Source organism: Micromys minutus, assembly GCF_963924665.1.
Source record: "Micromys minutus genome assembly, chromosome: 12".
NCBI classification, from domain to species: Eukaryota; Metazoa; Chordata; class Mammalia; order Rodentia; family Muridae; genus Micromys; species Micromys minutus.
Genome location: NC_137981.1, coordinates 25,215,290 through 25,237,850, shown reverse-complemented (window position 1 = coordinate 25,237,850; position 22,561 = coordinate 25,215,290). Strand labels below are relative to the sequence as shown.

The 22,561-nt window shown below is 35.1% G+C and overlaps 1 protein-coding gene across 3 annotated transcripts in view; it reads left to right on the top strand.

Moving 5' to 3' along the window:
• WAPL (WAPL cohesin release factor) overlaps positions 1-19,922 on the top strand; it is a 60,149-nt gene extending 40,227 nt beyond the window's left edge. For all 3 annotated transcript variants that reach the window (XM_080926713.1, XM_080926712.1, XM_080926711.1), the window contains exons 9-19: positions 1,787-2,014; positions 4,944-5,055; positions 5,716-5,813; positions 8,111-8,187; positions 11,140-11,315; positions 11,756-11,871; positions 11,988-12,152; positions 13,188-13,395; positions 14,791-14,879; positions 18,551-18,646; positions 19,334-19,922. In XM_080926713.1, coding sequence (XP_080782839.1) covers positions 1,787-2,014; positions 4,944-5,055; positions 5,716-5,813; positions 8,111-8,187; positions 11,140-11,315; positions 11,756-11,871; positions 11,988-12,152; positions 13,188-13,395; positions 14,791-14,879; positions 18,551-18,646; positions 19,334-19,399 — 1,431 coding nt within the window. In that variant the 3' untranslated portion in view covers positions 19,400-19,922. The remainder of the gene's footprint in view (positions 1-1,786; positions 2,015-4,943; positions 5,056-5,715; positions 5,814-8,110; positions 8,188-11,139; positions 11,316-11,755; positions 11,872-11,987; positions 12,153-13,187; positions 13,396-14,790; positions 14,880-18,550; positions 18,647-19,333) is intronic.
• The last annotated feature ends 2,639 nt before the right edge of the window (positions 19,923-22,561 follow it).

Sequence of the window (22,561 nt, the reverse complement as noted above, 5' to 3'; positions counted from 1 at the left end):
GTCATTTCTGGATTACTTTGAGTATCTAGTTAAATTTAAATGTTATGTTAGTAGTTTTTATATTGTATTATTTAGGAAATAGTATCAAGGAAAAAGTTTATACATATTAAGTACAAATATTATATTTTTGATCTGTGCATGGAATTTTTGGATATAGAATGCATTTTTAGGGTATTTATCTACCAAAGACTGACTGTGCTAACATTAATCTAAGACATATCACCTTGAGTATTTTAAGCACATTTTGTTAATGTTTTATTAAAAACAGTTACTAGGGGCAAGGAATGTAGCTCAGTTAGTTTGCATGCTTGCTTAATAAACATGGAAGCCCTGAGTGTGACCCCTAGTTGATATAAACCAGGTATTATGTAGGCCTGTAATCCTAGCATTTGGGAAAGGAGAGACAGGAGGACCAAAACTTCGTTATCCTCAACTACATAATGAGTTCAGGGTCAGCCTGGGTTATATGAGATCCTGTCAAAGAAAACGAAACAAGCCTGGTACACATCTTTGATCCCTGGACTTGAGAGGCAGAAGCAGACATAACCTTATGTGTTCAAGGCTATCCTGTCCTACTTGGTTTACACAGTGAGTTTCAGTGCTACATAGTGAGACTGTGTCTCAAGAACTAAATCAACAGATCCAACAAAGATGTCAGGCCTGGTGGCACTTAAGTAAGTAGATCTCCAGGCTAATTTGGTCTCTGAAGTAAGTTCCCGGCCAATCAGGATTATATTGTGAGACCCGGTCTTTAAAAAATGTGTTGGATTAAAACATTGAAAATAAAAATCCAGCCAGGTATAGTGGTGCGTGCCTTTAATTCCAGCACTGAGGAGGCAGCGGTGGGTTGATCTCTGTGAGTTTGAGGCTAGCCTGGTCTACATATTGAGTTCCAGGACAGCCAGAGCTATATAATGAGGCCCTGTCTGGAAGAGCAAGACAAAAGAAATGAATCCGGGCATGTTTGTTTTAAAAGTTATTAATTTATGAGTGTTTTGTTTGCATGTATGTCTTACTAGGTGTGTGCCTGTTGCTTGCAGAGGCCAAAAGATGGCGTTGGATGCCCTAGGACTAGAGTTAGAGATTGTTGTGAGCAAGCCACCATGTGCTTGGAATAGAACTGGGGTCCCCTGGAAGAACAACTAATGCCCACTATTAACTGCTGAGTCATCTCTTCAGCCCCCTTGTTAAATTTATTCCAGTCCCCTGTATACTGATGGAAAAAATGTGTTTTGATGCAAAGTATAAACATGTTTGTGTTACTAAAGAAACCAAAACTTGACATACCATTATGTTACAAAGAACATTAAGCTATGTTGCAAAAAAAAATATTTATGTACTACATAATACATAAAAAATGTTCTATATGCACCTGATTTAGCAAAACTTTTCAAGAAATATGTAGTCATGTTCAGAAAAATATGTAAAAGATTTATTATGAGTACACCATAGCTGTCTTCAAACACACCAGAAGAGGGCATCAGATCCCATTACAAATGGTTGTGAGCTACCATGTGGTTGCTGGGAATTGAACTGAGGACCTCTGGAAGAACAGTCAGTGCTCCTCAGCCTGATAAAAGGGATTTTAATCAGGGTTTTGTTTTATCAAATAGATGTTTCCCTAAGATATTTTGAAAGAGCAATGAATCACGCATTATCAGAGTCTCCATCAAAGCCAGCAAAAGGAATTTTACACTTTTTTGTCTATAAATGTCAGTAATGTCCTTGTTTCTGAAGTTGTTAGTAATTGTTTTCACGAATATTTCTCTTTTGGGGTCTGTTGAAGAATCTGTCCCTCTGTACAGCTGCTCTCATGTACATATTGAGTAGAGATCGTTTGAACATGGATCTTGATAGGGCCAGCCTAGATCTCATGATTCGGCTTTTGGAACTGGAACAAGATGCTTCTTCAGCTAAGCTACTGAATGAAAAAGACATGAACAAGATCAAAGAAAAAATCCGAAGACTCTGTGAAACTGTGCACAATAAGCATCTTGATCTAGAAAATATAACGGTAGGTTGTTTCCTTCTGTAACAAATTAAGATTACATTTAGAAAGTTTGATTAGTTACAGTGGCTTTGTGGATTTTGACAAACCATTTAATCTTTAGCAGTCTTGTTTATGGCCTTTGTTGACAAAGTTTTCTATTAAAGTTTAGCTCTGAAAATCATTTGGACAGTGTTATTTTATTCTTAAAACTTGTAATTTTTTGTTCACTCAAGAACTTTTACATCTACTTTTAAAGAATAATTGTATTTTCTTGCATTCTTTGTTTTTATTGGCTCATCTTTCCTGATATTTCTTCCTGTCCAGAAACTCATTTACCACTATCAGCCTACCACAGAAATACTTGTATGTCTGTTTATTGTTGGATCATCAGTGATAGCTAAGAAGAGCATCTAACCTAGATCTCCAGCAACAGATGAATAGATAAAAATATGGTCTGAATGGAAATTGATTTAGCTGTGAAGGAAATTAGTTTTAATGCTATAAAAGAATTATTTTTAACCTAAAATTTTTATATAGTATATAATTGAATAAATACGTATCTTTTTGTTCATCCGCATTTTGGTTTCAAATATTTTCTGTTAAATGATAATATTTTTAAAAATGAATTTGACTTGTTTTAGTGAATATGTTAGGGTAAGTAAGTATCAGCATGAAAAATTCTGACAGTATATTAAATAATTTACTTGATTGAAATCAGAGGACAGGACTATTTTAAGGTGTCTCTTCAACTCAGTGTCGGCTCTTCTTAAGTATGGTTGTTTTAAAATTGTACAGTAGTCTTAAGTTGCTTTGTTTAAAGAATACCTGCCTTCATGATTTAGTGATACTGTTTGGGCCTGGTTAATTTTCAGTGTGGTTTTTTTTATAAAGTGTATAGCCAAGAGTGGTGGTGCACGCTTTCGATCACAGCACTGAGGAGCCAGAGGCAATAGAGTCCACAGCCACTCGGGTCTACAAAGTGGGACATAGAGAAACTTTGCCTCAAAAAAAAAAAAGGTTTATAAAATTAAAAAATACCTTTTAAATATATTTGTGCTGTTAATAACACATGAAGAGATAACAGCAATCATTTTATGTAAAATATTCTTTTTATTTTAGTTAAAAATGCTTAAAATAATAGGTTATTTTAAAAGGTTAGCTTGTGTATGCTGAATATAGCCTGAGTTTTTACTAATAATTTTATGTCCTTCTGACATAGCATTATGGTAGCATTAGGTTTCAGCTTTACTGTCAAGACTCATGAGCTGATAAATTCATCATTAAATTACTGTTTGCAGGGCCTAGAATGAGAAATGAACCCAATTGAATGATTTTGTTGTGTTGTATTCTAATTCTTTATCCTAACAAATTTCTTTGTCTCTAAAAACCTTATTAAAATGTTTAGATCCAAGTTTGTAATCTAAGATTCTCATTGGTAAATTTTGTTTTATTTTTAAGTAATATATTCAAGTGTCAAATATACATGACAAGGGGAAATGTTTTCCCTTGAAGTATTGGTTGGGGTTGGGGGACAAACAAAAACTTCTTTTAAGTCTTTGCTAATTATTCTGCCTAGTTCTCTTTTTAAAGAGTAGTACATTGCAGGGGCTAGCAGGCTGAAGGATGACTAAAGCACTGCCTCCAGCCTGCTAATTATTTCTTATATTAGGTTAAACTTCCTTTATTTTTTTATTTTTAAAGATTTATTTATTTTACTTATGAGTACATTGTTGCTGCTTTGAGACACACTAGAAGAAGGCATCAGATCTCATTACATATGGTTGTGAGCCACCATGTGGTTGCTGGGAATTGAACTCAGGACCTCTGGAAGAGCAGTTAGTGAGTGCTCTTAACCACTGACCCATCTCTTTAGTCCCCTTAACTTCCTTTATTATATCAACAACCAGCTTAATCTGTTGGGAGGTGGCTTTAGGCTTTAAAACCATGGGCTTATTAAAAAAAATACACACATACACTGGTTCATATAGAAAAATGATCATGGACGGGCATGTGCGTATAAGCACATACATGTACACACACACACTTGTTATGACAAGAAATATCCTAGCTGCTGCATAATCCTGTAGTATAAAGTTTAAGGCATAGTATAATTTTAATAAAAGCCAACTTTACAGGAAAATAAAAAAAATAATGAGCAGAGAAATGGAGGACAAAAGTGTGGTTCACTGATAAGTATGTGGGAAAATGCTTATATTTACTATGTTCAGAAAAAATAAAAACCCAAATCGTTACCACTCTGTAACTTCAGGCTGTTTAAATTAATGACCATTGAGTTTGAACATTTAGGGTCACTGACATTCCCATACTTTCCTCCTTTATTTTATTACATTCTTTTTGGCAGGTTAATTTAATAATTGATTTGTTGTTTTTTAAAAAAAATGCCGGATGTGGTGGTGCATGTCTTTAATCTCAGTGCTCTGGAGGCAGTGGCAGGCAGATTTCTGTGAGTTCAAGGTCAGCCTGGTCTACAAAGTGAGTTTAGGACAGCCAGGGCTGTTTACACTGAGAAACCCCAACTCCAAAACCAAAAAACAAACAAAATTAATAATGTCACATCTGGTTGCTTTTAAATGAATATTTTTTTCCATAAAAGCAAGCCACATAGTTAAACCACAGTTTCCTGAGTATAGACTATTCTGATAAAATTTGTTTATTCGCCTATTAAAGCACTTAGTATTCATTTTTGACTTAATACATTTTAGTAAAGTAAAAGAAATTCTAAAACCTGGTGGTGTCACATGCCTTTAATCCCAGCATTCTGGAGGGAGAGGCAGGCAGATCTCTTGAGTTTAAGGTCAGCCTGGTCTGGAAAGTGAGTTCCAGGGCTGCCAGGGATATACAGAGAATTCTGTCTCAAAAAACAAAAACAAATCAGGAAAAAAGAAAATTATTTTAAATCTCAGTATTCATTAATGGTATTTATGATTTTTAGACTGGTCATTTAGCTATGGAAACATTGCTGTCCCTCACTTCAAAACGAGCAGGAGATTGGTTTAAAGAAGAGCTCCGTCTTCTGGGTGGTCTGGATCATATTGTAGATAAAGGTTTGTGTATATAAAGGTTTGTGTATACACACATACACACAGTTGTGTATATATATATATATAATATCAGTTCCAGTACTTGGGAGACAGACAGGTGCATCTTTGAGTTGGAGGCCAACCTAGTCTACAAAGCCTAGTTCTAGGACTGCTAGGGTTATACAGAGGAGAAATCCTGTCTTGTAAGTACAACAGTTAGAGACTGTGATTAAGGCAACTTCTAGAAGGAGTTTATTGTGAGCTTACAGTTTCAGAGGGTGAATCTCTGACCATCATGCAGTAAGCAGGCAAGTGCTGGAGCAGTAGCTAAGAGTTCACATCTTTATATAAGCACTGAGAAGAGAAGCGTGGAGAGAGATAACTGGGAATGTCCTGAGTGTTTTGAAACCTTAAGAGCCCATCCATATTATAGGCCTTCTCTGACAAGCCCACACCTAATGCTTCTGAACAGTCACACCACTATTGACTAAGCATCCAGATACATGATTCTATGAATTCCATTATCATTCAAACCATTGTACTTAGCATCAGGCATAAAATCATGTTCCCATTCCAACATATATATTTATATGTATAGCATGTGTCTAAATAACTTTTGATGTTAGCTAAGAAATAATTATTGAACTTTTATATTCTAACTTTTGTCCCTTTGTTCTTGCCTAGTAAAAGAGTGTGTGGATCATTTAAGTAAAGATGAGGACGAAGAGAAACTAGTAGCCTCATTATGGGGAGCAGAGAGATGTTTACGAGTTTTAGAGAGTGTAAGTATGGACAGCTGGATTGGGGAGTTATCTCTACTTGTGATTGTATAACTACCTGATGTTTTAAATATCCCGGGGTTTTACCTTTGCTTGTCTGAGTTTTAGTTGTAAGGATTCTTTTACAAAGCAACTGTCAGTAAATGGGCATTTTATTATTTTAAGAATGTAGTGTTTTGCTGGATATGCTCATACATGCTTATGATCCTAAAATTGGGAGGGAAGATTGTGATTTCAAGCCCAGCATAGGCTACATAAATAAGATCCTGTCTCAAAACAAAAGCTTTTATTTGTATACTATTGCTTCAAATCAAAGGTACATACAGGTATGCTTACATGTACCTAACTGTATAGTTTTCTTAATACTATTTCTGTGTTTCAACAAACATAGTCATGGTTTTATTTTAGTTAGTATACTTTTGTCTTTTTAGTTTTTGAGTTATAATAACCACAACTAAAAATATTTGACTTTGGAAAATAACACTGTTGGGTGACGGTTAGTTTGTTTTGGTCTTTGGTGATTTTGAATGACTTAACCTAGTCCAGCATAGACTACAGTTTTACTGATAGTGAATTTTAGAATGTATAATTGCTGACTAGGTAGATTGGTTAAGTACTATTTTTAAAACATGGAAGAGCTCTTGGCATACATAAATAAAATTGTTCTTTCTAGGGTGCTGTTTACTGTTTAAATATAGGTTATGCATTATTTATTTTATTTCAAATATTTTAAATGGCTGACTGTATTGGCATACACCTTTAATCCCAACACTTGTAAGGTGGAGGCAGGTGGGTTTCTGTGAGTTCAAGACCAGCCTGAGCTGAATTCCAGGATAGCCAGGGCACGTAGAGAGATCCTATCTCAAAACAAAGGAATAAATAGGTATTAAATTTAAAAGTAAAATATTTTTAATATATTTATGAATTTTAAAGTATCAAGGTTGTACATTGGAGGTTTTCTGTCAAAGTACTTGATGATTGTGAGTAAGTTAGGAGAGTGGTGTCTCTTTATTTTATGATAAATGAGTAGTTTTTAGTTGGGATCCTACTGTGTAACTTTAGCTGACCTAAGTTCACTATGTAATAGACCAAGATGTTTTTGAACTCAAATATGAGACTGCCTCCTGAGTGTTGAGATTAAAGATGTGCGCTACATTCTGGTTAGTAGTTCTCTTATTTCAAATATTGAACCTATAGGTTTCAGGTATTTCTCTTTATCAGGGCTTTATAAACTTTGCCACCCATGACCCATTTTTGCCTGGAACATTTTAATGTGATCCTCAATATATTAGCAATGCCAGATAGGTATATAATGCAAAAAGTTTTAAAATTAAGCCCAAGACAGAATTTTGATTAACATTTTGGTTTTAGTTTTGGTTGATTGGTTGGTTTGTTTTTGGAGACAGTCTTTATATGTAGTCATAACTGCCCTAGAACTTGCTGTGTAGACCAGCCTCGCCTCAGACAGAGATCCACCTATCTCTACCTCCTGAGTGCTAGAATTAAAGCTTGCACCACCATGGCCAACTATTAAACAGCAATTTTGTTTTTCATTTATTTTTAAAGATTTGCTTATGTTATGTATATGACTACATTGTAGCTGTCTTCAGACACACCAGAAGAGGGATTCAGATCCCATTACAGATGGTTGTGGGCCACCATGTGGTTGCTAGGAATTGAACTCAGGACCTCTGGAAGAGCAGTCTGTGCTCTTAACTGCTGAGCCATCTTTCCAGTCCCTAAACATCAATTTTTACAGTCAGTCATTCTGACAAAGTATGCAACCTAAAGGTATCTGGTTTGATCTACTCTAAGGAAATCATTAAAAAGTCTTTATTAATATTTAACCAAGTGACTTATAAGACCGGAAAATTTTGTATATATTATAATATGTAGCATAAAACAGGTGTTTCTTAGCTGTTTGAGCAGTGTTTGTTGGTGTGTGGCATGACAGCACGTATCACACAAAATGTTCATGTTGTATCTTAGAACTACATGAATTCATCAAATGAGCCATGGGTGGTAAGCATTTCTAACAATACTTTAGGATTCATTATGCATTTGATTTTTAATAAATTTGGTTGTTGATAACACTGAGGAAATTTTTTATGCTGCCAGCCTTTGCAGTCCCCATATTTAATTACATCTCTGTGGGTCACAACTAGAGTTTAAGAAATTGTTCTTAGATGGCAAGATCTGTTCAACCTTTTTATATTTTAAGTTATCAGGTAAACTCTGGTATTATTTTTATAAATGAAAATTATAGATTGTCATAGTAATTTTATATCCATTCTTCCTAGGTAACAGTGCATAATCCAGAGAATCAAAGCTACTTGATAGCCTATAAAGATTCACAACTCATTATTTCATCGGCTAAGTAAGTTTTATAAACTCTCATTACTTATTTTAAAATCCAGGAAATAAAGACATTCTATTTTTTCTTAAATTGTGTTGTCGATTTTTATGAATAAGTACATTATAGATAAAAAAAAAAAGAGTATAGATTTTTGAGGTAAAATGGTTTGGTAAGAATTGCAGCTCCTTTATGTTAGCTATAACCCTGGTTGAATCACTTGTTACAAATTCTTTATGCGGAGGGCAAGAATTGTACCTAGCCAGTAGGGTGATTTTCATCATCAGACAAGTAGATATATCTTAGCATATACCATATGTACATTTTTTACAGTGTGCATAATACATGCAAAGATGACTGTTAATACCTTTTAAATGATTTTAAGGTATATGTATAATATATATGAAAAAGTCAAATTCTTTATGTAAGCCTAGTAGAATATTGTTTAATAAATATTTAAGGCCTTTTGTTTATAGTGGATTGTAATTCCATTTTTGCCATTTATTCATATCTAATTTTCCAGATCTTTGTATATCTCCTGGCTAGCCTTCATCACAATTAGGGTAATGCTGCCACCTCAGTCCTTCTGTGTCTCTAGTCCTGGTTCTGTCTGATTACAACAGCTTCTTCTTGGTATTGATGTCCTAGATTTTGCTATCTCTGCCCTAGTTCTCCGGCCTTTATCTTAGCCATCATGCCACTGGGATTTAACTTTCTGTTGGTTTCTGCTTTGAAAAACCAATCTTAAGTTGCAATTCATATGACCCTTGATTGTCTTTGTAAATTTCCTTATAAAAGGAACAACTTTTTTAGTGTGAATGATCTGGTTTATCTGTGTGTTAACCTTTTATTTGGAGAACTTGAAATTAAGAGAAGTATAGACTGAAAAGTGTGATAAATTCTTATTACTCAGCTTGAATAATACATGGACGAGCCTTGTTTCTCTCTAACCTCATCTTCTGTGTGTGTATTATTTTGAAGCAAAATCATGCTGTATCATCTCCATTTCCTGCTTTATTGTGCTTTTGTGAGTTTTATATAGGACATTATCATCCTTAACATATGCAATTCTCCCTTATCAAGGAACTTACTTGAAGACTAAATGTTTTTCATTGCATTTTATTGGGCAGGTGGATGGTGGTTGGGGTTGGCTGGTTGGTTTGTTTGTTTTCTGGTAGTAGTAAAGATGGAACCAATGCTTATTCCAGCCAAGTGGTTTGCCATTCAGTCCTAGTCCCTGTTTTTGGGGTTTTTTGTTTTAATTTTTAAAAAGTATATTATTGATTTTAAGTTACTTTCTTATGCTTCTTAGTTTCTGAGTAAAGAGGTATTTAATGTGACAAATTTCATCTTTTGCATAGGGTTTTCTGGTGAAATATTTTTAGAAGTAGTGATAAAAGTCAGAATTTGGTGTTTTGGAAATAGCATTCACTTGTACATTCAAGAAAACTCTCATAGATACTTAGTAATACTTAGCATAGACAATTTGGTGCTAATAGCAACAGGAAAATTTTGTCAACATCCTCAAACATTAAAAAGCAAATTGTAAAACACCAACCTTTGTGTGCACATTGAGAGATCTATTGATCTAGTTGCATATGTAGCTGAAGGTACCAGTTTCTGGCATCAGTGTGAGAAGAGGCTTTTGGTCCAGGGAGGGATTGTTCCAATGTAGGGGAATGCCAAGGCAATGGGGTGGAGAGGGTGATTAGGAGGGAGTTCACTTTTGTGAAGGCAAATGGAGGGGGAAGGGGGATAGAAGCGGGGGCAGGGAGGGGGGAAGGGATAACATCTCAAATGTAAATACAGAGTATCTAATTTTTAAAAAAATGAGAAAAAGAAAAAAAGCAAATTGTTTGGGTTTGACCCTAAATGAACATTTTTCTAACCAAAGAGTTGTAAAATATTCTAAACCTTATTGGATTTCCTCATTGCATATTAAAAATAAGCTTGGAATAGATTAAGTATGTAGAATTTTTCTTTAAGGGTTTTGTGTGGCATGTAATTCATGAAAAATAAACTGGCAACATCATTTTACTTGATCTGTGTTAGACTTGAAAAAACAATAGTGGATTTAATGGTTGAAAGATGCCTTGGCAGCTGGAGAGATGACTCAGCAGGTAAAGACGCTTGCAGTATAGACTTGACCAAAAACCACAAAGAAGTGCATCTATTCTGCAAAGTTGTCTTCTGACCCTCACATGAGTGATGTGGAACCTTTGCTTACATACACATGTTATACACACATATTAAAAATAAAATTTACAGATAGACCTGTGTAAGAATTCTACTTCATTGTTATTGTGTGTGAAACTTGGGAATCATTGGATTTAGCTGTCGGAAGACCTGTTAATTTGAATGTTCAATTAAAAATAATGATTTGTCTTATTAACGTATATCAGGCAGTTGAATAGTCATCTTTATCAAGTGATTTATTTTATATATGATACCCTACCTGCTGAAAAAAACATTACTTTCCTTATTTGCTAAATGACAACTAAGTGGAATTGAAAACAGGCATTATTTTTTACGAGCATCATCTTGTAGTTGAGGTATCTGTATAATGTGACAGCTCCTGCAAGTAATGCACAAGTTTGTTTTATGAGTGTCCCCTCCTACCACCAGTTGTTGTGGTAATTGTTTGGTTTGAGACAGGATATTATTCTTTTTTCCCAGCTAGTAAACTCCTAGGCTAAAACAATCCTTTTGCCTCAGCCTCCTCTATAGTGGGGACTATAAACATGAACCACTGTGCTCAACATGGAATGATACAACTTTAACTTTCTTTCGAGAGAAATTTTAGTGATAAAATTTATCAATAATTAGCAAAACTGTCAACATGCGGTACTTTATTAGATGTTAACATTGTAGCTTTCATAACAAGAAAACAAAACAGAAAACGAGTTTTTTAGGTCCCAGTAAATAGAAACTAACTTTTATTATACCATAATTGTATACATTTTATTTTCTTTTAAGAGCATTACAGCATTGTGAAGACCTGATTCAGCAGTATAACCGTGCTGAGAACAGTATATGTGTAGCAGATAGTAAACCTCTGCCTTACCAGAATGTAACTAACCATGTGGGCAAAGCAGTAGAGGACTGCATGAGGGCTATCATTGGGGTATTGCTCAACTTAACTAATGATAATGGTAAGTAATAATTTCTTATTATGTTGCATTTGGAAATAAGCTATTCTGTTTTTTATGTGATTTACAATATTCCATAATGTAATTACTCCTATAGTCATTCACTACATTTAGAACTGCCTCACAAATTAGCTTTTAAATATCAGAACCCTGTATTTCATTAAAGGGATAATCATTTTAAAATTAAGATGTAAAATTAATACTAGTAGTTAGGTATTGTGGTCATGCCTATAATCCTAGCACTTGGGGAAGCTAAGTGCTATGAGGTTGAAGTCAGTTTGGACTACATAGCAAGTACCAGGTCAAGCAGGATTAGAGTAAAACCAGGATTAAGAGAAGAAGAAAGGAAAACAAAACCCAACAGCCCAAAAAAAAAAAAAAAAAAAATCATTTAAATTGTGGTTATTAGTGTGATTAGGAAGGTTTCTGTTTTCATTCTTCAGAGTGGGGCAGCACAAAGACAGGAGAACAAGAAGGACTCATAGGCACAGCGATGAACTGTGTCCTTCAGGTTCCAAAGTACCTACCTCAGGAGCAGAGATTTGATATTCGAGTGCTGGTGAGTTGAAGTGTGGTCACTTACTTGACTGTAAGTTTATATATATATATATATATATATATAAAGCATTCATTAAGTTCTTACTTGTGATGGTTATATTTTTAAATGTTTTGTAGGGATTGGGTCTATTGATAAATCTGGTGGAGTACAGTGCCCGGAATCGACACTGCCTTGTCAACATGGAAACATCCTGTTCCTTTGATTCCTCCTTCTCTAGTGGAGAAGGAGATCATAGTTTGAGGCTAGCTGGACAAGTTCATGCTGTTCAGGCTTTAGTACAGGTAAGCAGCAGTGACATAATTGTATATCATAAATTCTACAGCTTCTACTGTGCACTCAGAAAATGAAAGAAGTCAACTGACTTCAGCCTTACTGTCCACATTTGCTGGCAGGTTCCCTAGGACCTTGAGGTGTTTCTTGAACCAGTTTTGAGAAATGCTTTTTAGTTTTGTCAAGGTTATTATTCTATACATACTGCCTTCAAAGTCTATATTTAGCACACGTTTTAATGTCTGCTTAGCATTTGATATTTAGATAATTCTCATTAGTAACTTTGTACTTTTCCCAAATAGTGTGAATGGGTATTTAGGTGGTTTTTTTGTTTTGAACACTATAGCAACAAAAGGAAAAAGTAATTGAAAGCAAGGAATTTGGTATGATCTCTTGTCTGTATGAGTACTTAATAGATAGGAAACTGAATGGTCTTCCTTAGGTACTTCTAGTGATAAAAATGCTAATGATGTTAAGACCTAGCTCTTCCTGAGAACTTTTTAATTTATTAACTGTTTATATTTTAGCTTCTTAATTGTTCTTCTGGTTTTTCTTTAATGTCTGAAATGGATAGGGGTTTTTTTTAATTTGTTTTTTGTTTTGTTTTTGTTTCCTCTTTAATTTTCTTAGAAATGTTACCTGGGTTAAAGATAATTATGAAGACTTTTAATCTTGGAAACACTATACAAATTGTTACTAGATTACTTTAAAACAGCATTTATACTTCAGTTTTTGTTTTCTGTAAAATGTAGGACAAAAGCTTTTTAAAAATGAGATATTTGTATTTAATGGAAAGTAGACTATGTACTTGTTAGTACTCAATGTCTTAATTGTTTTTTACACTTTCTAATGTCTCCTGTGTTTCTCTCACGTCTTTAGTTATAATTGTTGTACGTGTATATTTTTAATTATAATTGTGTATATGTAAGTTTATAAAAGCAATCATTTGAAATCATTTGGTGTTGGTCATGTGTGATTAGTGCTGACCTCAGGATTGACTAATCTGTTGATACCTTTTTAATGATTTTCAAAAATAATTTTATCAGCTATTTCTTGAACGAGAGAGAGCAGCACAGTTGGCAGAAAGTAAAACAGATGAGTTGATCAAAGATGCTCCCACCACTCAGCATGATAAGAGTGGAGAGTGGCAAGAAACCAGTGGAGAAATACAGTGGGTATCAACCGAAAAGACAGATGGTGCCGAGGAAAAGCAGAAGAAGGAGGAGGATGACGAAGAACTCGACCTCAATAAAGGCACGTTAATCTGATGTAATCATATAGTCACAGTGAGAATAATGGTTTTTTGTTTTTTTTAAGTTTTTCTTAAATATTTGATTTGTATATTGTAAATTTAGTTAATGTCTTTATAGTTTGTCTAGCTTTGCAATTACAGTAATTCTTCCTGTTGATGAGCATGGTGTGTGCCGGTGATAGATCACTTTTTTTTTTTTTTTTTTTTGGTACTTGTCCTTTACTCTCTGTAAAGAGTAGCAGCTAAGTTGGGCATGATGGTACACAGCTATAATTCTAGCACTTGATAGGCTAAGGCAGAGGAATGTGACGTGGAGGCCAGCCTGGGTTTTTTCAATGAGACCCATGTTTCTAAAGCAGGAGGGGATGAATATCACAGGTTTTTTTTATCTGCCCCACCTTAAACTGAGATTCTGTCAAAATTTACAGTAGTAGTTCTCAGAGTGTACTAGGCAAAGAGTAATACATACTTAGCTAGAGGCACTGTCTTTACTAATGAATTTATTGACTGTATTGACTACCTGCTATTTCTAGGAATTAAATTTGCTTTATATATACATTCTTCAAAATAGCTATTTGTAACTAAACTTGAGATTTGGTTTATTGAGAAAAAAATCTCTGTATAGCTCTGGCTACCCTGGAACTTTTTCTGTAGACCTGGCTGTGCTGTAATGTCCAAGAACTTCATGGTTAAGGCCTGGGCTACCACTGCCCACTAAGGTTTTGAAATTTAATATATTCAACATTTTCCACTAAGACTGATTGTGAGCCTATTTTTCTTTTTTGCTAGGCTACTCCTTCCCCAAATTCTGATACCCATAATCTCTTCTTGAAGACCAGTGGTTGATTCTATCTTACCAACTTATTTCAGTTGGATGCATTTTGTGGCATTTGGTGAAACTTTTTTATAGTCTCTCTCTCTCTCTCTCTCTCTCTCTCACACACACACACACACACACTATATATATGTATGTGTATGTATATATATGTGCATATAACTATGCATATAGGCATTTCATAGTCTTACTACATTTTGTTTGTTTATCTGTGCATTGATGAACCCCTTTGGATTTTTTTCTACTTTTTAACTAGTATAGTGATGTTAATTGTTTTTCAGTGTGGTAGCACCAGCCCATCACTAATATATGAGGGTTATAGTTTATTCACACCTTCAGGATTACCTTGAAGGATATTTTTTTGTCATTTTAGTTGATGAAAATTTTTTGTTTCATTTCCAGCTCTCTTAAACACTAATTATCTGTAACATCTTTTTCATTTGAGATAGTGAATTATACAAGCATCATTTTTAGTAGCTTTTAAGGTGATAACAGAATAATTGACATTACAGGGTTTATATCAGTTTTGCACTGTAATAATTCCTTATTTAACTGTTTTCAGCCCTTCAGCATGCTGGCAAACACATGGAGGATTGCATTGTGGCTTCCTACACAGCCCTGCTTCTTGGGTGTCTCTGCCAGGAGAGTCCAGTAAGTAAATAGTTTAGAAGTGCCATCTGTATCTTTAAAAGGGTGTTATGTAACATCTTTGTGCCGTTACCTGATGCACTTAGTTTAAAATGTTTTTCTGTTCTTACAGGCTTTTTATTTCAGAAGAGCAGCTGATTGTACAGTTACTTAGTTTTATTTATTTTCCTGTGGAAAAAAATGTTAAGAATATGTCTATAACTTCCTAGTGGTTTCCTTTAAAACTTGTTTTTAAAATAGAATGTGAAGATTTTTATTTCCTTTCCATTTTAGGCTTTTGTAGGAAGATTTGTAATGTAGTGGATTGTTTGTCTTCATGGCTTTTTTAAAGAACTGATACACCTATCAAACTCAAACTATTTAAGATATTAAAAAGCAAGCGAAGAGGGAGGGCTTGGCATGTAACTGTTACTAGTGTGCTGGATTAGTGTGCCTGAGGCCTTGGGTTTATACCCTAGTACTGCCTGAAGTGCTTATGGCAGTTATGGCAACAGTCCCAGCATTTGAGAGATGAAGGTAGTTGGATCAGCAAGATTATCCTTGGCTAAATAGTGGGTGTGGTGTCCCCCCATCCCCACCCCCTTAGAGACCTGGTCTCACAAAAACTTAATCAGAATACTTTTAATGTCACAAAATGGTTTACAAGAAATTGAAATTGTTTCGAATGTCACAGACTTTAAAATATTTCTTCACCTTTTTAGGATACATTCTAAAGAAAGAATGATTTTTGTTATAACAGGGGAGTTCTATGTGTGGATGATTAAGTCCCTGTTAGTACCTATAGTTGATATAAAAGAAGGGAGAGTAGAAAACCTGTGCTCAGCTGGCCAAGTCAAATTTGGCCCATTTTAGTGGCTCAGTGGAGTGATTTGTCCTGCACAGGTTTTATTTTCCTTTTCCCTAATTAAAAGCATTTACCATGAGCTGGAGAGATGGCTCAGCTGTTTAAAAAAAAGCACTTGCTGCTTTGCAGAGGATTGGGTGTTTGATTCCTAGCACCCATGTCAAGTGGCTCAAAACCATTTATGAGATCAGCTTCAAGTATTTAATGGCTCTGGCCTCTAACAACATCTGCACTATATGCACAAACCCACGTGCACACATATATACACACATATACACATATATACATAGAATTAAAAATCACCAAAATAAAATGTATATAAAAGCACTTGTTATGGTCATAAGTGACCATACCTAAGGTCCTATCTGTTAAAATAATGTGCCATAGGACCTTTTCCTCACTCTTTTTAAGACATTACCCTTGGACTTCTTACCATCTGTCTGGCTGATCATTGGGCCTCTTGTTTCCCTCTTAACCTGTTTCAGGCTAGGAAAATGTTAGTAGATTATGTTCATCATTAATTATTTCAGAGAAATGTGTGTCTGTATAAGTTGGGAGTCACACAGAAATGGAGGTTAAAGGCATTAGACTGTTGCCACTGAAAAAATAAATCTGAACATAAAAAATACAATGTGAATAGGATCTTGGAATCACTGTTAGTATTCCCTATGGAATATGTGGCACAAGTGGATAGATGAAAGATCGGTAATAGTTGTCTTAATTTCTAATTGCTGTGATTAATACATTGGGATAGTCAAGTATTGATAATAGATCTTAATGTTTGTGTTAGTCTGATATGTGACTATTATTATGGATATCTGTAGCTTTTGTGTTTCTAAAATAGGAGTTTCTGAATTTGCTGACAGTGTTGTGGGTTCTCATAGCCATGGATGAATTCTTGTAATTATTATAATTATAAAACTAGATGCTACCACAAATAAGAAGTGAACTGGCTTTCTCGTTATGGAAGTGGAAGAGATAAAGCAAGCATATAGTTATGGGCAGTAAGCCACCATGGTTCTGTGACCCCATGCTTAGGAAGTGTAAAAGTCTGCTCATTTTCTGTTATCCACCTTGACTACCAATTTGCACTTGGTACTTTGTTTGCAGTGGTCAGTCTCCTCACTGTTGGTTCTTTCTTTGCCTCTCTGTATTCTTTGACTCTTGATAGTGCCACAAGCTCTAGCTTTCTTCAGAGCTCTTGCTAATCATATAATTTATCTGTTTTGTCAACAGCAATGGAATGGTGGATTTGCTTGCTACTTTCAAAACATACAGTTAAGCCTACTTCTCTAACCAGCATGCCTTTTGGTTAGCTATTACGTTTTAAAAATAGTCCATGCTATATTATTCCCCTTTGTACCTTCTTTTTATATAGGAGTAAAGAAGAATTTGAACTAATGAAGGGCTTTTATTCACATCATGGGAGCTGTTTATGCTTTATTGTAGAGACATACTTTTTTACTGATTAGTCCTTCAGAGTTACCTCAGCCACTCTTTTCTCCACCAATATGGAGGTTGTTTAAATGTGATGATTGGTACTTACTACTTTTATAGATCATGGCTATTTTATCAGGTTTCTAAATTTAAACTTAAGTGTTGCCTATGTAGTAAGCAGTTTTCTTTATTGCTGTAAAAAGATCATTACCAGAAGAACTTGTGGAGGAAAGGGGTTATTTCATCTTATAGCTTACAGTCCTCCATGATGGGAAGTTGCCAGAAACTCCAAGGAATTCTGCTTACTGGCTTGTTCAATTTTCTTTCTTATACAATCCAAGACCACATGCCTAGAGGTAGTGCTGCCTGCCCCATCAGTTATCAGTCAAGAAAACACCTCCACAGACTTGTCTACAGGTCAGTCTGATGGAAGCAGTTTCTTAGTTGGTGTTCTCTTTCCCACGGTGACTCTAGTTTGTAGCAAGTTGACAGAAAACTAACCAGCATGCTCCACATGGATGTCTGTACATCAAGTATGTGTCTTGTGCCTGGAGGCCAGAAGGGTATTAGATCCAATGAAACTAGATTTGGAGACAGTTATGAGCCACTATGTGTGTAGATGCTGGGAATCAAATTCAGATTCCCTGGAAAAACAGCCAGTGTTTTTAACTGCTGAGCCTTCTGTGTAACCCTTATTTTAGGGGTTTATTACATCTTTTCTCATGTGCTTTTCTCATTATTTCACTTTATAATTGTATAATTTATACAAGAAAGAGAACTGAGGCTGGTAGTAATTTCTTTTAGAAAATAATTAGTTTCTTCCTTTCACCCATCAACAGAAGTTAAATTGCAGGCTTTATTCTTATCATATCTTCATGCTGCTGTGTTCTTTAGCATAGATGAGCCTGCCCAGAAGGTCTTTTTCTTTTATTCTTTCTGAATCTTTAAGCTTTTTGTTGCTGTTTTGCTTTTGTTTTTCAGGACAGGGTTTCTCATTATAGCCCTGCCTGTCCTGGAACAGGCTAGCTTGTACTCATAGATCTATGTGTCTGCCTCTGCCTCCTGAGTGCTGAGATTAAAGGCATGCGCCACTGCCTGGCTAAATTAAGCAAGTTTAAATATAATGAAACAGAAAATATATATATAAATCAGGTCACGTAATAGTTTTCTCTTTGTAGCTTTTGCGAGCTTTTCCCTTTTTGTGGGTAGAGTGGTGTCGAGTGGGGAATTAACCTGAATGCCTGCACATAGGTAAGTGAATGTGGACTCTGAGTAGCCTATGAGTTTTGGGGTCCTTTGTAGATGTTTCCAGGATATGTAGCAGAGCCAACAGCATTAAGTGTTTTACAGTTTTATTTTTATCAGCTTGACTGTTTTTAATCTGTTTCTTCAGATCAATGTAACTACAGTAAGGGAATATCTTCCAGAAGGAGATTTCTCCATAATGACAGAGATGCTTAAAAAATTCTTAAGCTTCATGAATCTTACTGTAAGTAACTTTTATAGCGTATTGTAGTTTATATTTGATTTTTTAATTATTTTCTACACAGTATCTTTTTTAAAAAAGATTTATTTATATATATGAGTACAGTGTAGCTGTCTTCAGACACACCAGAAGAGGGCATCAGATACATTATGGTCGGTTGTGAGCCACCATGTGGTTGCTGGGATTTGAACTCAGGACCTCTGGAAGAGCAGTCAGTGCTCTTAACCACTGAGCCATCTCTCCAGCCCTCCAGACAAAATCTTACACTGTAGCCCAAGATGGCAATCCTCATGTTTCAGCCATTTAGTGCGGGACCAGTGGGACCTGGCTAATTTCTGTGTTTTTCAATTTAAATATAATACATTGCTGGTGAAAATAATAATCCCGTTGTGTTAGACCCTTCTTTCTTGTGGCAAAATATTTAACATAAGCAGCTCACAGAAATTTTTAGTCCATTGTGGCAAGAACCACCTGTGGTGTCTAGATAATAGAGAAAGCTTTCTTTCCCCTTTTATTCCAACTGTGCTGCTAAGCTGTGGGATGATGCTACCCACAAACTGAAAACTGTTGTGGAAAAATGCTATATTATGGTTTAATTTCAGTGTACTCTTACTAGTTAGACTTTATTTGATAATTTTTAAAAAACATTTTGTTAAGTATTAACCATCATTTCTCTCTTTTCCTTCTTAGTGTGCTGTTGGAACAACAGGCCAGAAGTCTATCTCTAGAGTGATTGAATATTTGGAACATTGCTAGCTGCTTTACCTTTGCTTCAGGTGCTTGGTAATGCTGGAGCTATCCTTAGACAAAGAAAAGACATGAAAGAAGCCCTTGAAGATATACCAAGAACATTCATCAGTGTCATTCATGTTTGGATTTTTCTGATCACCCGATTTCTTCATCATGCATTCTGCATTTGCTAAATGACAGTTACTACATCAATCTGCAGCTATCAAAAATGAGGGAAAAGGTTCAGGCTGTTAACAATCCCATGCAGTATTTAAATACACTTACTTGGCAGAGTCTATACCCTCTCCTTGTTTCCTTGTTTTGTTTCGGCAAGGTTTAAAGGGAGATTTGTGCTGCTGTTAGTGCAACTGCTGTGTATGTTGAGCCACTGTTGTCATGCCAGTCAGGTGCAAAGGCAGCTTAGCTACTGAGGTATTGAATGTTCTGAGGACATTCTAGACAACAGCTTAGTTCCTTTTTCAGGCTCATTTGCTTTTGCTTTTTGTTGAATGATTCCAATCGTAAATAAAGCTTTTAATAATTTTGTGAATTTTTTTGGTTGTTGTTCCCTGAACTACTGTCTATATTTAAAATTAGATGAAATCCAAAGATACAAGGGATTAATAGTATATTTTTTTATTCTTGATTAGGTTTGGTGTTGAACTATTTTTCACTTCTGAGACCATGACCATATTCAATGTCATACCATTATGTGTCATAGCTATAGGCACAAGAAAACAAATAGCAGTTTGAGGGAATATTATATTATATAAGATAATGTGCCCTGATAAAGGATTAAGCAAAAATAGACAAACCCAGGGTAGTTTACACTTAATGCTAGGGAGGCTCTTGAAACATTGTTAAGTTTTGAGGGAACTTCTCTAGATATATTTTCTAATGTTCAGTACAGTAAATATAAGGAAGCTAAAACACCAATGTGGAATTCATTTTTCCAGATAGCGTGTATATTCTTCTATAGAGTGACAGGATCAATTGCATAAGCGCAAAGCCTTAAAATTGCTGGTGTAGAGAAGACCCTTTTTTATTCAGATTCTATGTTCATAGAGCAATTGTTTAGAAAACGGTTGTGGAACACACAGAACATGGTTTATAGGTTAAATTTCATAGTTACTTTTTCCTTTTTTCCTTTTTTTTTTTTTTTTTTTTTTTGTTCAGACCACTGGTTATACATTTTCCCCTTTTTATTAATTGGCCTGAGGACAGGCTTTCCAGAGATGTTTCATTAATACTTTTGATTATCTTTCAGATAGTACATCATGTTTCTTCATTGGATTTGTAAAACTTGAAGCCATAAAAATATTAGTTTGGTGTGTATTGGGGAAAATAGCTAAAAGTCTAATTTTGACTCATTTTAGACTTTGTTATTTCCTTGTATAAAGTAACCAACCGGGGCTCTTGTATCAGTGCCAGCTGTAATGTTTTTTAAATGCAGTGGCTGCCTTCTATTGTCTTCCTATTTTTGATAATGCAGATTGTTGGGAAATCTATAAGGAAGTAACTGACTCTAGGCAAATTGTTTTCTTCCTTCTACCCACCCAGACCCCTGCCCATCACCTCTTCAGAACGCAGTGTGCCAGTATACTGTTGAAACCTTGGAGACTGTATTTGCCCTGAGTATCAAGCTAATTCAGTGAACTTTTTTCTTTTAAAGCATACTGGTAAAATGATGTCCACAAATTTTCTTAGATATATTTTAATTAACTGTTTTAAAATACATTGATATTTATTAATGATTGGATTTGGGGAACAGATTTTTGACTGGCAGATGGTAAGGAACAGAACAGTAAATAGTTGGAGGAGATCAATCAGGGCGAATTACATTTTTTTCTGTTACACTGGTGATCATTTGATATTTGATTTACCTCAGTGTTTAACAGTTTTTGTTTTGTTTTAAAAATACTAACTAATTGTCAAGCACTGATAGAGATGCAGGTTTGGTGGGGTGGGTTGTGAGGAAGATCTCACCTTACCAACTGCAGTGCATTTCTGTGTTTTTAACCCTCAGAGAACTCTCATTTTAGGGTACTTGAGGCTGACTTGCAAATTAACTAAAGTTTTAAGGTAACCTTTTTTCCATTGTAAATATTTCTGTAAATACTTCCAGTTGGATATTAGAACAGTAGGATACTTTTCTGAATCCAATCCTATTTTTATTTTATACAGTATTTCTCAGCTGTGATCTTTGGAGCAAAAGCCAACGGCAGGAAAAAATAGTTTGTACCAGTTTCATGAAGTATGTCTTTGGGTTTTTGTAAATAATTTTAACTCAAATAAAATTGCTACTTTAAATACACACGTTGTCTTTAACATAAGTCTATTGACCTGTTTTGGAGGAAGAAGTCTCAGAACTTGGTAAGGCCGACACTGTCATTTGAGCATAAGTACCCAGCTTCTCTTACATATTGTATGTGCTTCTAAGTACTGGTCTGAATGAATGTAACCACTTAGCACTTTGGGCTGGTTAGGGATGGTGGTTTTCTGAGTGTATAATTAAATCCTTAGAATTTCCTCTATGTTACTTAAAGACTTGGCTTTCAGAATATGATTGTGAATTTTTTTTTTGCTTTTGCCGTTTGATTGCAATTTTTTTAAAAGCTTTTAAATTTTTTTTCTTTTGTCAGCCTTAAAGATTTTTACATTTACAAGTAGATTCCTCAAACTTGCATTGCTTGCTTTAGTCAGAAGAGTCAATTTCAGGATTGTTCCCTGAATTTCTCACTTCCTCTCCCCATTTATACACAAACACAAGTGTAAGACCACGTGTAAGAGTGGACAGATGATGCAGGTTCTAGACTTGGAAAGACCTAAATCACACACATGGAGTTTAACAGCTCTGGTGGTCGCTGTTAAATTGGAGCAAATTCTTAAAACTATAATTTACCCAGTCCTTTATTGAAAAATGGGAGACACTACTGACCTACTTAATGGTCGTGAACCATCATGTGGTTGCTGGGAATTGAACTCAAGACCTCTGAAAGAGCAGTCAGTTCTCCTAACCGTTGAACCATCTCTCCAGCCCTAATGTTCCATATTTAATGTAAGTGCTGGTTTTTACTTGTTTTTTCCTTTTACTATTTCACTGTAGAAAAGTAAAAGTGCTATGAAAATGAAATAGAATACTTGTCACTATTAAGGGCATTTGTAATACTAGTGGCATCACATTGCTGC